The 14,904-nt window shown below is 26.2% G+C and overlaps 2 protein-coding genes across 6 annotated transcripts in view; one reads left to right on the top strand and one right to left on the bottom strand.

The window, feature by feature from the left end:
- Positions 1–1,405, top strand: part of Ran (GTP-binding nuclear protein Ran) — a 3,032-nt gene extending 1,627 nt beyond the window's left edge. The window contains 3 exon segments of one of the 2 annotated variants that reach the window (NM_001162084.1): positions 486–674; positions 732–902; positions 962–1,405. In NM_001162084.1, the coding sequence (NP_001155556.1) occupies positions 486–674; positions 732–902; positions 962–1,006 (405 nt within the window). In that variant the 3' untranslated portion in view covers positions 1,007–1,405. 2 annotated transcript variants of the gene reach the window in all.
- Positions 1,406–2,744: 1,339 nt separating this feature from the next.
- Positions 2,745–14,904, bottom strand: part of LOC100161585 — a 15,698-nt gene continuing 3,538 nt past the window's right edge. The window contains exons 2-23 of one of the 4 annotated variants that reach the window (XM_016802706.2): positions 12,753–12,955; positions 12,548–12,688; positions 12,419–12,485; positions 12,181–12,342; positions 11,861–12,033; positions 11,623–11,796; positions 10,083–10,193; positions 9,844–10,003; positions 9,486–9,745; positions 8,507–8,751; positions 8,333–8,446; positions 8,143–8,274; positions 7,355–7,800; positions 7,217–7,293; positions 7,068–7,139; positions 6,853–7,007; positions 6,634–6,792; positions 5,913–6,075; positions 5,645–5,843; positions 3,942–4,065; positions 3,144–3,271; positions 2,745–2,940 (exon numbers count right to left, since the gene is read on the bottom strand). In XM_016802706.2, the coding sequence (XP_016658195.1) occupies positions 2,922–2,940; positions 3,144–3,271; positions 3,942–4,065; positions 5,645–5,843; positions 5,913–6,075; positions 6,634–6,792; positions 6,853–7,007; positions 7,068–7,139; positions 7,217–7,293; positions 7,355–7,800; positions 8,143–8,274; positions 8,333–8,446; positions 8,507–8,751; positions 9,486–9,745; positions 9,844–10,003; positions 10,083–10,193; positions 11,623–11,796; positions 11,861–12,033; positions 12,181–12,342; positions 12,419–12,485; positions 12,548–12,688; positions 12,753–12,955 (3,484 nt within the window). In that variant the 3' untranslated portion in view covers positions 2,745–2,921. Of the gene's footprint in view, positions 2,941–3,143; positions 3,272–3,941; positions 4,066–5,644; positions 5,844–5,912; positions 6,076–6,633; positions 6,793–6,852; positions 7,008–7,067; positions 7,140–7,216; positions 7,294–7,354; positions 7,801–8,142; positions 8,275–8,332; positions 8,447–8,506; positions 8,752–9,485; positions 9,746–9,816; positions 10,004–10,082; positions 10,194–11,622; positions 11,797–11,860; positions 12,034–12,180; positions 12,343–12,418; positions 12,486–12,547; positions 12,689–12,752; positions 12,956–14,904 lie in introns of all 4 variants that reach the window. The other 3 variants (XM_016802705.2, XM_008182717.3, XM_001947938.5) reach the window with 3 other exon arrangements.

Genomic DNA, 14,904 nt, shown 5'->3' on the forward strand with positions numbered 1-14,904 from the left:
GTGGAGTGGTACGGGGTTGCCCCGCGAAATTTTTATCCACTTTTCCGCCCATCTAACCTTTGAATATTTATAACACATAAACTACTCACCCAAAATTCGATTTTCATGTATCAAAATACTAAGAAAAATATTCTGCTTTGAAATATAAAATTAAAATCATTGTACTGTTATTAGTTAAGAAACTATTGGATTATCTTTATCGACAAATTTCGGTAATTTATTGATTTGTATATTATTACATAGAACAATATTTCATAATAATATGCGATTGTTTTATATTGTTGAAAGTTGGATCAGTTGAAATTTATTTTGAATTAATAAAAATATATAGGTATCTAAAATATAAGACATTAAAAGGATGTCTTATATAATATTAAGTACTACATACTCCATATATTTACTAAAAACAATAAACAGCACATATTTCATATTAAAAAGAGTTACAATATTGTGCTAAGTTTCTAAATTAAATAAAATTTTTTTAGGGTCAATGTGCTATCATCATGTTTGATGTTACCAGCCGTATCACTTACAAAAATGTACCCAATTGGCATCGAGATTTGGTGAGAGTATGTGAAGGCATTCCGATTGTGCTCTGTGGCAACAAAGTGGATATCAAGGATAGAAAAGTAAAAGCTAAAACAATAGTTTTCCATCGCAAGAAGAATTTACAGGTAATAAACAATTCATTTTTGTTTGAAAACAATTGATTAAAACTTTTATTTTTATAGTATTACGATATTAGTGCAAAGAGTAATTACAATTTTGAAAAACCATTCCTGTGGATGGCCAGAAAATTAATTGGTGATCCCAACCTTGAATTTGTTGCAATGCCTGCTCTTGTACCCCCAGAAATTAAGATGGACCCTCAATGGCAAGACCAAATTGAACAAGACCTTAAGGTAAAAATTAAATTACATTATTATGACGAAAAAACTTACTATTTAATAATTATTTTTAGGAGGCTCAAGAAACTGCATTGCCTGACGAGGATGAAGACTTGTAATTTATTTAGTCCCCCCAAATTCAATGATTTGTCTGTTAACTGTCTCAATTAATTCATTATCTTGCACATTAAGTTGAATATTTTTTTTTATATATACTTATTAATAATAAACTGCCTGTATTTTTCCAACAAACAAAAACAAAAACAAAAATAGTTAATTATTATTTAATTCAAAAAATCAGTTTTTCCCTATAATGTACAGTTAATTTATTTTATTTTTTTTATTTTGTAATTTATGTCATAGTATATGTGGCTTATTATGAACATTAAATTACATTCAGTATATACCAACAGAATTATTTTGTTTATACATTTCTATTCAAAATCACAATTAATTGTTTATATAAATTAAACAAATCTGCAAAGGGACAAACCAAAAATAAATATTTTAAATTAAAATTAGTTATTAATTCCTATTTTTTTTTTTTTTTTTAATTTTACATTAAACTCAACTATCAAAATAATAATGTAGTACATCTATTGTTTTAATTTTATTTAATTTAATGTTCTTTAAAAACCAACTACCTAACTATATTCCTTTATTTGAGATTAATTATTAATTAATAAATAATACAATGATTTATAAAATTAATTTCATACATACCTAATATAAATATTTGATTCTACGTGTTAAGTATTTACAAAACACGGTTGAAGATGTTTTATAATATGAATAGCCTGCTCCGAAGTCTTTCTTTATAGTGATTTTATCTTAGCAATGTTGCTGCATTACTTTTTAAAATAATTGTATTATAAACTATGATGTTTTAACTTTCTATTAAATAAGATTAATTAGATTTACAAATAAATAATTATCTGTTTCATGGTTAGATTATAGTCTGTTCAAAATGAGATCGATATAAGGCGATGGTCAGACATATGGCCAGATGCCGTCCCCACTACGGCGACGCGTCAGGGCTACCACGGGACAAAGCCATGCCCATGTACACTATTTGGCCGCCCGTACCGATCTCATTTTGAACAGACTATAGATTCGTTATGGTTAGCCCATTATAGTATTGCCTAAATCCTACCATACATTTCTGAAATATTTGATTATAATAATATAGTTTCTATATAATAGCTTCTTCTGACTTCCTACTTAGTTAAATCTCCCTTAGCATGTTGACGCCAAGTGGCTACTGGCGGTCATAAGTAAATTTCAAATTCTATCCTTTTGCGACTGTTGGCGGCCACAGTTGATCATTACTACCACGCCACATGACCGCTGATGGCTGTAAGTGAATATGGTTTTATATTATTAACTTTTCCATGGCGCTACAATAATGCACCCAAAAAAGTGGCATAGAAGGGAATCATTACAAATTGTTGATGTAATAAATGTTAAATAAATTTTTAACTTTTTTCAAATACATAGTGTAATATACAAATTTGGAATGACACTGTAAAATATACTTGGTGTAGTTATGATGCATATAGTGTGACTACCGGCGGCCGGTGGCGGTTAACGTGCTAGAGAACAAACTCAGCTCTACTCCTCCCCCCCTAAACCTATATGACATTGGACTCTTTCAAGGACAGCCTTGTTGTCTTTCTTTCTGGCATTTATTATTCCAAGACATTAATTACTGCTGCATCATCATCACTGCGCCACATTGCCTACCCTTCAGCAATTATATACTGTTTTTTGTGAGAAATATTAACTATTATTCTCATTTTTTTTTCAGTTAAATTCTGTAGAAAAGATGAGAAAAACATGATAATGCCAGAAAAAATCTAAAGTATAAATGTATATTTATTTAAAAGTTTAAATGATTATTAAACACATTTCATTGTACATAAAAAAAATATAGAGATCATGAAAATAATAAAATTTTGAACATTAGATACGATTAATATTATAAAATATATATATATAAAAAAAAAAAAATGTATTCATATATAGAACAATTTACTAGGGTAGTCTGCTGATTCTGTAAAAGTAAGAAATACATGAAAACAAATTAATTATTTTTATTAAAGTATATAGTAAATGAAGATTCTAAGAATTCTTAAAAGCTAAATAACATTTTTTTTAGATTTTTCATCAGATATAATAATGATATTTAATTTAAAATAAAAATTATAAGGCATGTTATTTATTTTAAATCAGAAATGTAAACATCTATATACTTACACAGTTGTCTCTAGTTCACTAAAAACTGTTGTTGTATCACATAATAATGACTCTAAATTACTTGTTTCCATCAAAACCACAATACTATCTTCACTTATACCCATTTTCCATAGTTTAGGCAATGATTTCTATAAACAAACATGGTTAAGATTCTCATTACATGATGTATGATTGAACAGTTAATATAAAAGAACATTAAATTTATGTGAATCGAGTTGTGTGAAAATATTAATATTAACTCCATTCACAAGAGAAAACACCAAGTGGCGATCAATACTTGTCAGGCGGTGTGCGTCTTCCACATAACGGCATAGGTAATGACCGGTGGAAAAGGAAAAAAGGTGCAGAACCGGTGTATTCTCTTTTAGAATGAAATATAAGTAAGAAAACGCTTTTCACTTTCTCCATAATAGAAGTTAGGTTGCCTAATAATATTAAATAATATAAAAGTTTAATTAAAGCATTTTCAAGCAATAATTGCTTTTGTTGAGACATGGAGAAAGTTCACCGTGTAATAAATTTATCTAACTTTTTCATAAACTTAAAAAAGCTTACACTTTAATTAGAAAAGAGCTAAAAAAGAAACCTTAAAAAGTTATTTATATTTTTAACTTGGTTAAAATAAAAATTCTTACACATATCAAATAAATACAAGTTATAGAACAAATGTTATACTAAAAGTACTTTTTCTAATTAAAAAAATAAAACCCCATTGAAAATGTCTACATTACATTTACATTTTTTTTTTTTTAATGAAACATGTTAAATAGTTATTTATAAATAAATATTATAATTTACCTCGGTATCTTCAAGATGATCCACATTAACAAGATGAACCCCATTGAACATGTTTGATATTTCATCTAAACGTTGTTGGTTTAGGTATACAATTTTCTTTTTATCTTTATTTTTTTTCCAGAGCCTATAAAAATGTATATACTTGTTATTATCTATACATTAATTTCACAACTGAATAACATATAATTTTAAATATTGAACAGGAATGAGATAAACTCTATTGATTTATTATAGTTTTTCTAAAAATTAAAAAAAAAAACACTTGGAATTATTAAAAGAGTGCCAATTACAATCTTTTCCAAATCAATATTATATAAAAATGTTACGACTCGTAATGCAATATTTAAATAGTGTACAATATACGAATATATTTTATACAATATATTTTATCCAGGCCCGGATTAAGGCGTAAGCAGTGTTAGCTTTAGCCTACACAACCACAGATTTAGGGGCACCACATACTATCCTTATGTTATTTTTTATTTAAATATCGGAAATATTTTGAAATAGTAAAAATTAATGCGTATTGTCGTACGGTCTTCTAAACACGTACTATTTTTAAGTTGTAATTTTTCCGTAGAAACGGTCGCCCACCGATTATGTTTGTGGAGCCCGCAGACAACAACAACAAGTACGTGTTGACTGCGAATGAGTAGTTTATATTCATCGTAGCTCGCTGCTGATGGTCACAAAATGGGGATATCAGGCCTCGGAATTAATTTTTTAAAAAACGGAGAAAAGTGTAAAATCTGTTCTCTCTATGTATAAGTACATCAAAACCAAAGAATTAGAGTGTATGTTTCCAAATGTATCTTAGTACAGCAATTTCAAATTGATTAGGCAAGAGTGCTTTTTCCGTCCTTAAAAGAGTAAAATCCTCCTATTTGAGGTCAACCACGAAGGAGGAAGGAGGAAAGGCTGAATGCATTAGCAATATTTAGCATTAAAGCAGAATTGTTTGAAAAATTAGATTTCAATGAAACTATTAACACATTTGCCCATCAAAAAGCAAGCAAAAGAAATGTATAAAAAATAATGGTTTGTTATTTTTTTTACAATATGGATATTTTATATTTTTATATATCTAAAATAAATTTCGTTTAATTTTATGTTTTTACTTGTTTGCACATATATACATGGATATATTGATGTGGCTAATAAACCTAAAATATTATTTTATTATTTATTCAAGTATCATGTAGAATAATGATAGGTTATTAATTGAAAAACTAAAAAAATGTGTACAATATTTTTTTTTAAATAGGTGCACCAAATTTTTTACAGCTTACGGGCACTGTAGGTCTTAATCCGGGCTTGACAGAATCGTATTAGTAGACACACTAAATATTTATTAAGAAAGCAATTCAAAGTATTGTTATATTAATAGCTTTCTTTAAAAATGTAACATATTTGACATTTGTTTATTCACATTTTTTATAGACACTCACTAAAATAATTGTATATACATATACTGACTATATCATGACTGATTCTATGATTGAAGTGTTTTATACTAATGATCATTTAAATACAAAAATGAAGTAAAAATTCAATTGACATTTCATGATAAATAATTATTTATAGGTAAAATCTCAAAAAAAAGAGAATATATTGAATATATATGTAAATATGATTTATATATTTGTATTTATAAATTCTATGTCAATATGTCAAAGGTACTCAATGAATTATGTTATACTAACCTTGATAAACGCATTCTAGATGCTTCATCACCATAAATCAATGATATCTTATTTATATTAATAACTTTTGAGCTACAATTTTGTCCAATTAACATTTCTAATCGTTCTGGACTCATAACTATTGTAATTTCGACATTAGCGGTTTCTCCTTTTTTCAATATAAACTCATCCGGCTGAATTATATCTTCTGAAGAGTTTTCTAGAACATTAATTTTGGTTATTATTGAAAGTAATTAAATAAGACAAAGTAATTGAAATAAAATGGCACCTTGAATAAATTTCACAAATGCAGCAGTATTTCCAGAGTTTGTTATAGACAATTGAGATGTCATAAGTTGGGGATTTGGATACAACCACATGTTACCAAAGTTGTCCTCAAATGGACCACGAATTACAATAACTGAATGACCACAATAACCATATAATGAAATCTGAATATTAAAAAATTACATATTAAAACATTTATAAAGTTAAATACAATTTTTTACTGTATAGAGATTGGCTGTTAACTTCCCAATGTATTTTTTTTTTTTTATTAAAATTTTTTTGATACTTTTTTTTTTTTTTATTAATGAGTAAAAGACATCTACAATCTATACAATGTGTACATTAATTAGATGAGATAAAAGAATACAAAACAAGTAACAATGAATATTTTTTTTTTTTTTTTTGATACTTATAGATTTGAAACTAAATATACAAACATAGAATTATATGAATTATATATATGATTCATATATAGAATTTTCCAAAATCAATCAATTTATTATCAGTACATTTTTACTTTACATACTGTTTGAGACATACAGATAAACACAAAATATAAAGTAAAAACTATATTAATTAAAATCAGCAGACTAAAAGGAAACACAATTCTGAGCTAACAACCTAACTTACCTAAACATAAAAACCTAGATTTTTTTAACGAAATAAGTAATTTTGCATCTAGGTTGTAAAATAAATTAATAGAAAATAATTTAAGAACTAACCACACGTTTGTCATTGCTATGCTGTCTTTGCAAAATTAAGTGACCATAAGCCTGGCCTTCATTTGACGTGGATATAAGTGCTACACTCAATTTTTGACTTTCCATTGGCTCTAGTAACAATTTCATTTCTGTCACTTGATTTTCGCCAGAAGATATCAGCTTAAAAGTAAATACAATTAAAAATGTTATATAAATATTATTTATAAAATAATTACATACCTTAAAACAATTCCTATTATCTTTTATTCTTAAATGCAGTTTTTCCTTATGCAAACCACGGTTGCGTAAGGTAAATGTTTGCACTGATTTAGTATTTGAAGGTACACTTCCCCATATTAAACTTGAACATGTAGATTCCAATTCTAACCGTCCAACTGTTAACAGATATAAATAAAATTAGGAAATATAAATTTAATAATTAAATAAAAATATACCGGCACTTGATGAACTTGTACTCCAAGGAGATATAGGTCGTGAAGATGGTGAACTCATTTGTTGAAACTCAACTAAAAAAAGGTAAAATAACTTTGAATGCACTTTTGATTTTATATAATGTACATAATATAAGAAAATTAATTATTACCTTTAGATTCAATATAGTTGACTTTAAAAAAAAATTGTTTCTGCGAAGACACAACTTGTAAACAAATACTTGTTTCACTAAAAGTAATTCATAATTAATGATCAATAAAGTATTAAAATGTTAAAGTATTATTATTACTTGAAATAATTAATTGACTTGGATGGGGAAAACACAACATTCATTTTAACTTTTTCTTTAACAGCTAATTTGAATTTATCAGGCTGAATTGTAAATTCTCCACATTGTTTGTTATTTTGTAGTACACTTAAACTAATTGGAATTTCACTATTATTTGTTATTTCTATAGTACCATTCAATGAATACCGCCCAGATTTTTGCAATAATAAAGGATTCTGATCAAAAGAGATAGATGTAAAACCAACACGTCCTGTTAAATTGCAACAGTATAACAACGGCGAATAATTGGTAGATAATTGTTCAACAGAATCTAAAACTACTTGAAGTCGACCAGTTAGTTTGCAATTAGTTTTCGAAAAATGAGTTGTTAACATGTTCACATCACATTGCCACAATTCAGATGGTTTTAGAATAGCTTTAGCCTGAATAATGTCATCACAGTTATCCTGAAACAGTTATAAGTAGATTTAAAATTTTAGATACACATACTTATACAATTATAAGATTATTTATTAAGTACGAAGTATAAGTTATAGTAATTATGCATTGTGGTTTTGGTGGACAAGGTTTGAACACATTTTACACAATAATATTCTTAAACTTTGATTAAAAACAATTAGTTATAATATCATTATATTTATATTTTGTTTACAATTATAACATATATGTATATATAGCAAACAAAACAAGCAAAATAAAAGTTTCAAAACAGAACAGATATATATTATAATATTTTATAGGTAAGCAATAATATATATTATATGGATCATTATTTAATTTAAACAAACCTGGTTTAAAATAAATTTAATAGGAACTTGGTATGTTCCTTTGTTCATTAACTTGATTGGTAATGACTTTTTTGTTAACTCTGGTAATAAACCAAAATCTATAGAGCCAAAAGAGTTATTTATCCATGAAACCTAAAAATAATATTTTATTTAATGATTTATCTAAAATTTCAATCTAATAATATAGTACTTGAGGCTCAATAGAATGAATTTGAATGTTACGATAAATTTCTTGGGATATATCATCACTTTTAAGTTGTATATAAATATTTATACTTCCAGAAACTAAGGGAATAATCCCAATCTAAAAAAAAAATATACATAAATATACATTTATATTTATTACATTTTCTAGTAGCCATACAGTAAATGAAGCTTCAGATAATGGTGGTATAATGCAAGTTTTATCTGAACAGAATATAGTTGCTACATTTGATCCAATTGCTTTATTTTCATCAAATTTAAAATCATTATTATGGTTAAGCGATGTGTCCAATAAATATAATGTGTATTTAGCTTCAATGGTTAATTGATTTTCCAATGTTATTACAGCTTGAGAGTAAGTTCCAATACATATATCACCAATTTCAAGCATTTTACTAATTTTTCCTAAGTATTAAAAAAAAGACTGAGTTAAATGAAAAATATTTATCAATAGTCTTTTAATGTATCTTCTATCAAAATTAGTAAATAATTTTTTATGAAATAAGAATCCGAATCAAGGAAAGTGATTATTATTGCGTATTAACATTTAAAATACACAAAATAAAAATAATTTTTAAGTATTTATACATTAAGAGGACGTGATACCCGCATGTGTTGTCTCCGTCTTTTACAAGTGCATAACATAGCAAATTATATGCAAAGCAGAACACGTGTAGCTCAATTAGCTTAAAAATTAGAGTAAATTGACTTCTTATAAAATCTATAGGTAAGATTATTATCTAGACAACCTTATGAGCTTTTTATTATATTTGAATTTTTAAACGAGTCATGAGTACTTTAAAATGTACAAACAATTTACAATTTTAAAATACTCATAGCTCGCTTTAAAATTAAAATATAATAAAAAAGCACATGAGATTGTCTAGATAATAATCATACCTTTAGATTTTATATGAGGTCCATTCACTCTAGTTTATAAGCTAACGGAGCTACAAGTGTTCTGCTTTGCATATAATTTGCTATGTCACGCACTTGTAAGATGGAGACAACACATGCAGGTATCACGTCCTCTTAATTTATGAATCAAATTCCTACTTATAATAATTTATAAATATAAAAATGTATCAATCAAAATATATTTTTAAAGCACTATTTCAAAAATAAAATTAAAAACTAACTGTAATCTTGAACGTTTGATTGATTTAATTTATCTTGACTTATAGATTCATTACAATGGACAATTTTAGAAATATTAGTAGATTTATCTAAAGACATTTCAGTCAGAACTTCATGATTATTAGTTAAAATAGAAAAATTTGAAAGATCAATATTGTTTTCTAGTATCTCTGATGTTCCCAATGTGCAGTCTTCAAAATATCCACTTTTAGGAGTCAAAAAAAAATGACAACTTTTATTTATTTGGGTTTGTGTTTGTTTCCTGAAACATATAAATATATAACCAACTTGATGTTGCACTTAAAATTGTATTTATTTGTGCGATGAATTTACTTATTAAAATTAATGGATGAATTATACTTGTTTGGTGTATACTGATTTGAAGTATTTATCCATATTTCACTATTATTATCATAATTTTTTACCGAGTTACTTTCGTTCAATTCTAAAGTTGTTTCATGGATACTTGTAATCTTTTTTTGAGGAGAAATAAAACTGCAATTTTCTAAAGATTGAAAATCTAAAAAAATTAATTTATAGTCTACATGTTAAGTAAAAAAAAAGAGAAAAAAAAGAGAGAAAAATAAATAGGAATTTACATAGTTCTGCATGCTCAAGATTTTGCGAAGCATAAGAGAATCTAGTGGAAGTAGATAATCGTCTTTGAGGAAACTTATAAGATTCATTCAACTGTCTGTCATCAGACAAATCTAAATTTATAAGAAATGAGATACTTAAGTTAATTTAAAGTTTAAACAAATAAAAATTAAAAAAATTGAATTATATTCATACATAATATATATAAAATGTGAATATATGTTACCTTCAAAGCTCGATCATTAGTTAAACTCAAGTTCTATTAGTAAATGCTATGATAAATTAATTATTTTGGCACGGTGATTGTATTCAGTCACAAAAGTCTGAATGCAAGCACCGTCAGATGTCACTAGTTCCCTGACGGGTGACCAACCGGCAGTGGCGTGATGAAGGACTTTATTTGAGGCACGTGCCTCAGTTTAAAGGGTGGTTGGTGTCCTGGAGATTAGAGGCATTTCAGACATTTCACATATTATAATAATTTATTTAGTGTGTACTAAGACTAAGCCAATCTTTCTCAGTTACCATTTACGTAAATACGTAATTACTTAAATAAGTATTTATAATTTATTACTTATATAGTTATATACATTATTGTGCCTCATGAGTTAATGAAGTTCGCCACGCCACTGCCAACCGGGTTTTAGTGACAACTCCTTGCCGCCACATAACCATTTAGATTGAAACACATGTTCCAATCTAATTGTACCACCCTACAAACAGCTTATGGTTATAGTTGCTGGGCTTAGGATCAATATAATAATAATAATGTATTATTATCACTCAAAAATAAAAACTATTTGTAATTTTTAGGTATTTTCCAAAATGTTTTGAATTATATTTTTAAACACACTATAAACTATTCAGTATTTATTTTTATGTAAGCATAATTACTATGATAAATTTAAATTTAAAAAAAATTTTTGTTTAATATGTAAATTGATTACTTTTATTCAGTCTGTGAATATCAATATTATTAAATTATGAGCAGAAAAGCTTTGGTTTTAAGATTGTCCATTAATAATTATGTCAATGAACACGGATAGTAATAATTAAAAAAAATTTAAATAAAACTAGACGTTTAAATATAGTTGAGTAAAAGTAATATTTTATGAATTTATATGATATTAATTGATGAACATTGAACTTTGAAAAATTGAAAGTGAAACAATTACCTACCTAATTATCATGTAATTAATATGATTTAATGGAAATAGAAATTATTTTTGCTTGTAAATTTATGATTGAAAATTAACAGCTGAAGACTTCAGATTTTGTATTTTAATGATATTCACATTTTATTCAATTAGATATGCAAATAAAATTATTTTATATAAATGTATTAATTACAATGAATTTGATATTTTTCATAGTTATTCAATTAACACTTTACTCCCACATCTAAATGAAACATTTTAAAACTGCGAAGCATTAAAAATAAAATGAAAGCAATAGAATATTAGTTTACAATCTACAGAAGAATAAATAGTAGGTAAGCAATATTTCTAAAGTAAACACAATTTATGGTAGCAATTTTCAAACCTCCTGATAGCAATACTTCAGTCAATTCTTTTGGGTTAGCTGAATTCGTTTTAGATGTTAATACTTCAGAAATATCAGACAAACTTGTTAAGTTTAATAAATTATTGGATACATGACTGTCAGTCCAAGATGTAATTGAAGACATTGTCTTGTAACCTACATGTGCTTGTTGATCTGAAAAGTCAACAAATACATAAATAAGACACAACATTGATTACAAAATATAATTATAAATCACCTTCTGGGTTGTTTTTAATATCACTTGGAACTGAAAACGAACTTCCTTTTAACTCTTTTGTAAATGTGTTATTACAATTTTTTCTTTTAGGAAAAATTGCAGATAAGTCTTCTACAGGTATACTTTTCGCAGCAAAATAATTAGCAGCAAATGATGCATTTTCATTGGACTGCCTATAATGTATTTAAAATGTATTTTTGCATATATATATAACTGGTAATAAACCCATTACAGAACTTCTGATAAGCATTGTCACAGTAATAGGTCACCAAAATGTCTAAAAAAAAATTCAAAATTAAATAATTATAAATACTCATTACTTTTCTCCTTCCAAAGAAAAATCAAAACGACTTTCAGATAATGATCCAAATTCTTTGCGATTGATTTCTTCAGTTTCTGCTAATTTTTCCTTAAAGTCACTACCACATATAAAATCATTACTAGAAAATGAACTGCATGAATCATTAAAATTGCTTTTCAACCTAAATAAAAACATTTAACATTATTTGGTAAGTACAATTAAAATTATTAATATTTAATGTCTAATTTGAAACGAACATTTCTTTGAATGAATTGGTTACATTTATTAAAGATGACCTGACATTCTGCTCATTAACTTCATTATCTTTAAAAAAATAAAATTAATAATTAATAATATTATTTAAACTAGAATATATATATATTTACTATTAACAATATTTTTTATTGAACTTGCTCTAGCAAGAGTATTTCTAGCTTGAGTAGCTTGACTTAAACGACGTTGCAAAACAGGTTGGTTATTATGAATATTGTATTGTGATGATTCTTTTTTGTATATATTACCTATATCTAAAAGTTACAGAAATATTAATAATGTTGAAATATTTATGGTAAGTACTTTAATTATAATTACCAGACATGTTTTCTAGTTCAAAAATTCCCAAAGAAGATTGCCCACCAAATGATGAATACATACTATCCATTTGTAAATTTTTTTTATTGCTTGACATTTCTGATAAGGTTTTTGTTCCTAAATTGCAATCAGTCAATTCATCGGAGTATGTTGAACCAAATGTTTCATTGTTTCTGGAATTCTTAAGATAATTTCTTAAAGACCTATAATATAAATTATAAATATTTGAATCTAAGTCATTAAAATTAAATTTAACCTATTCTTCAATTGACATCTAATGTCCACTTTGCCTTGAATGATTATTAGTTTATTACCTAGTTACTAGGGCAGTTAAATGATTCCATTTGCATCTTTTTTCCAGATGCATTCATTGCTAAGTTAGTTTAAAATGTTAAACAGATAATTTAGATATTATATATATTTTTTTTATTGTATTAAATGAAATTAGAGGGATTTTTTTTTTTTGTGGTTTTACAATGGGATTTATTAATTTTTTTATTTTATCCTGTATACAAAATTTCTACTAGAAGAAGTGCATTGATTTCTACATATAGTATCATATCTTTTAGCAAATTGAATCAAGGTGGTACTTTAGAGGTCACTTTTCGATTTTCTCAATAGTTATTTAATACCACCTGAAAAACCACAGACACAATATGAAAAACCGCTAAAAACAGGATTTTAATTTCTAATGCTTTGTTTATCACTATAGAAACGAAAAAAAAATAATAATATTATTATATTAATTCAACTTACAGGCTTTAATAAATAATAGCAATATAAAATATCCAGACTGACAAATCGTCTCTACTCAGTATCGTTTTTCTTATACAATGATATTATATCATTGAATTCAAGTTTAATACAATCCCATTTTAGATTCTGAGTGGAACAATGAATGTATTGATTTTACAATGATGTGTGTTTTTTTTGTGTCTGTGTACACGATAAGTAGTCGAAATAATGCTTCGATTTTCAATTTCAGTATCTTGTTCGATTGGAAAGTGAATATCGTTGGTGCATTGGGGAGGTCAACATTTAAAATTCCCAGTAATTTTCAAAAGCGCCAAGAAAAACCAAAGAAAAATTAAGGAAAAACGAGAATTTTTACGCAAAGTCGATTTTTCACTATATTGAATTTGGTTTTTGGTGTAACTTGATGACCGTAGATACATGAAATTTTGACTGAATGTTTATATTAGCATTTTCTATACACCATAATATTTTGACTTATTTTGAGCTCTTTACGGACATTGTCAATTTCCAAAACCTGACATAAGAAAATTATACAAAGGAAGTTGTTAGCATAAAATATCTATCCCACATGTCTATACGCATACATGTATATATAATATTATACCTATATATGACTAAAATATTGTTTTGTAAATTGTATTTTTAGATTCTGAGTGGAACGATGAATGTATTGATTTTTCAATGATGTGTGTTTTTTTTTATTTTTTTATTTTTCTTTGTGTGTGTACACGATAAGTAGTCGAAATAATGCTTCGATTTTCAACTTCAGTATCTTGTTCGGTTGGAAAGTGAATATCGTTGGTGCATTGGAGAGGTCAAAATTTAAAATTCCCAGTAATTTTCAAAAGCGCCAAGAAAAACCAAAGAAAAATTAAGGAAAAACGGGAATTTTTACGCAAAACCAATTTCTCACAAAATTGAATTTGGTTTTTGGTGTAACTTTAAAAAAATGACTGTAGATACATGAAATTTTAACTGAATGTTTATATTAGCATTTTCTATACACCATAACATTTTCAAAATATTTATTTTGAGCTCTTAGGGACATTATCAGTTTTCATTTTTTTTTAGTTTTTTTTCTAAAAATATCAATAAAATTTTATTTGTTGATTAAAAAAGCTTGAAAATTTAATAAAAGGCTCCTAGTATATTGTTTCAAAAGCAGATGAAAAATATTAAAAATCCTTAGTCACAGTTTTTTTTTATAAGCATTTAAAGTTCAAAAATTGACAAAATATGGAAAAATCACGAAAATTAGCAAATTATTTTGAGTTAAGAATTCGTAAAAATTTTTCATTTTAAATCTAAGATTTTAAAATGTAATACAAGATTCCTTATAAGATTATCTACCTTTATCAAACAAAAAATATCTATAAGAAAGTCAAATTAAATTTTT

The sequence above is a fragment of the Acyrthosiphon pisum genome, chromosome A2 (assembly GCF_005508785.2).
Source record: "Acyrthosiphon pisum isolate AL4f chromosome A2, pea_aphid_22Mar2018_4r6ur, whole genome shotgun sequence".
Taxonomy (NCBI): Eukaryota; Metazoa; Arthropoda; class Insecta; order Hemiptera; family Aphididae; genus Acyrthosiphon; species Acyrthosiphon pisum.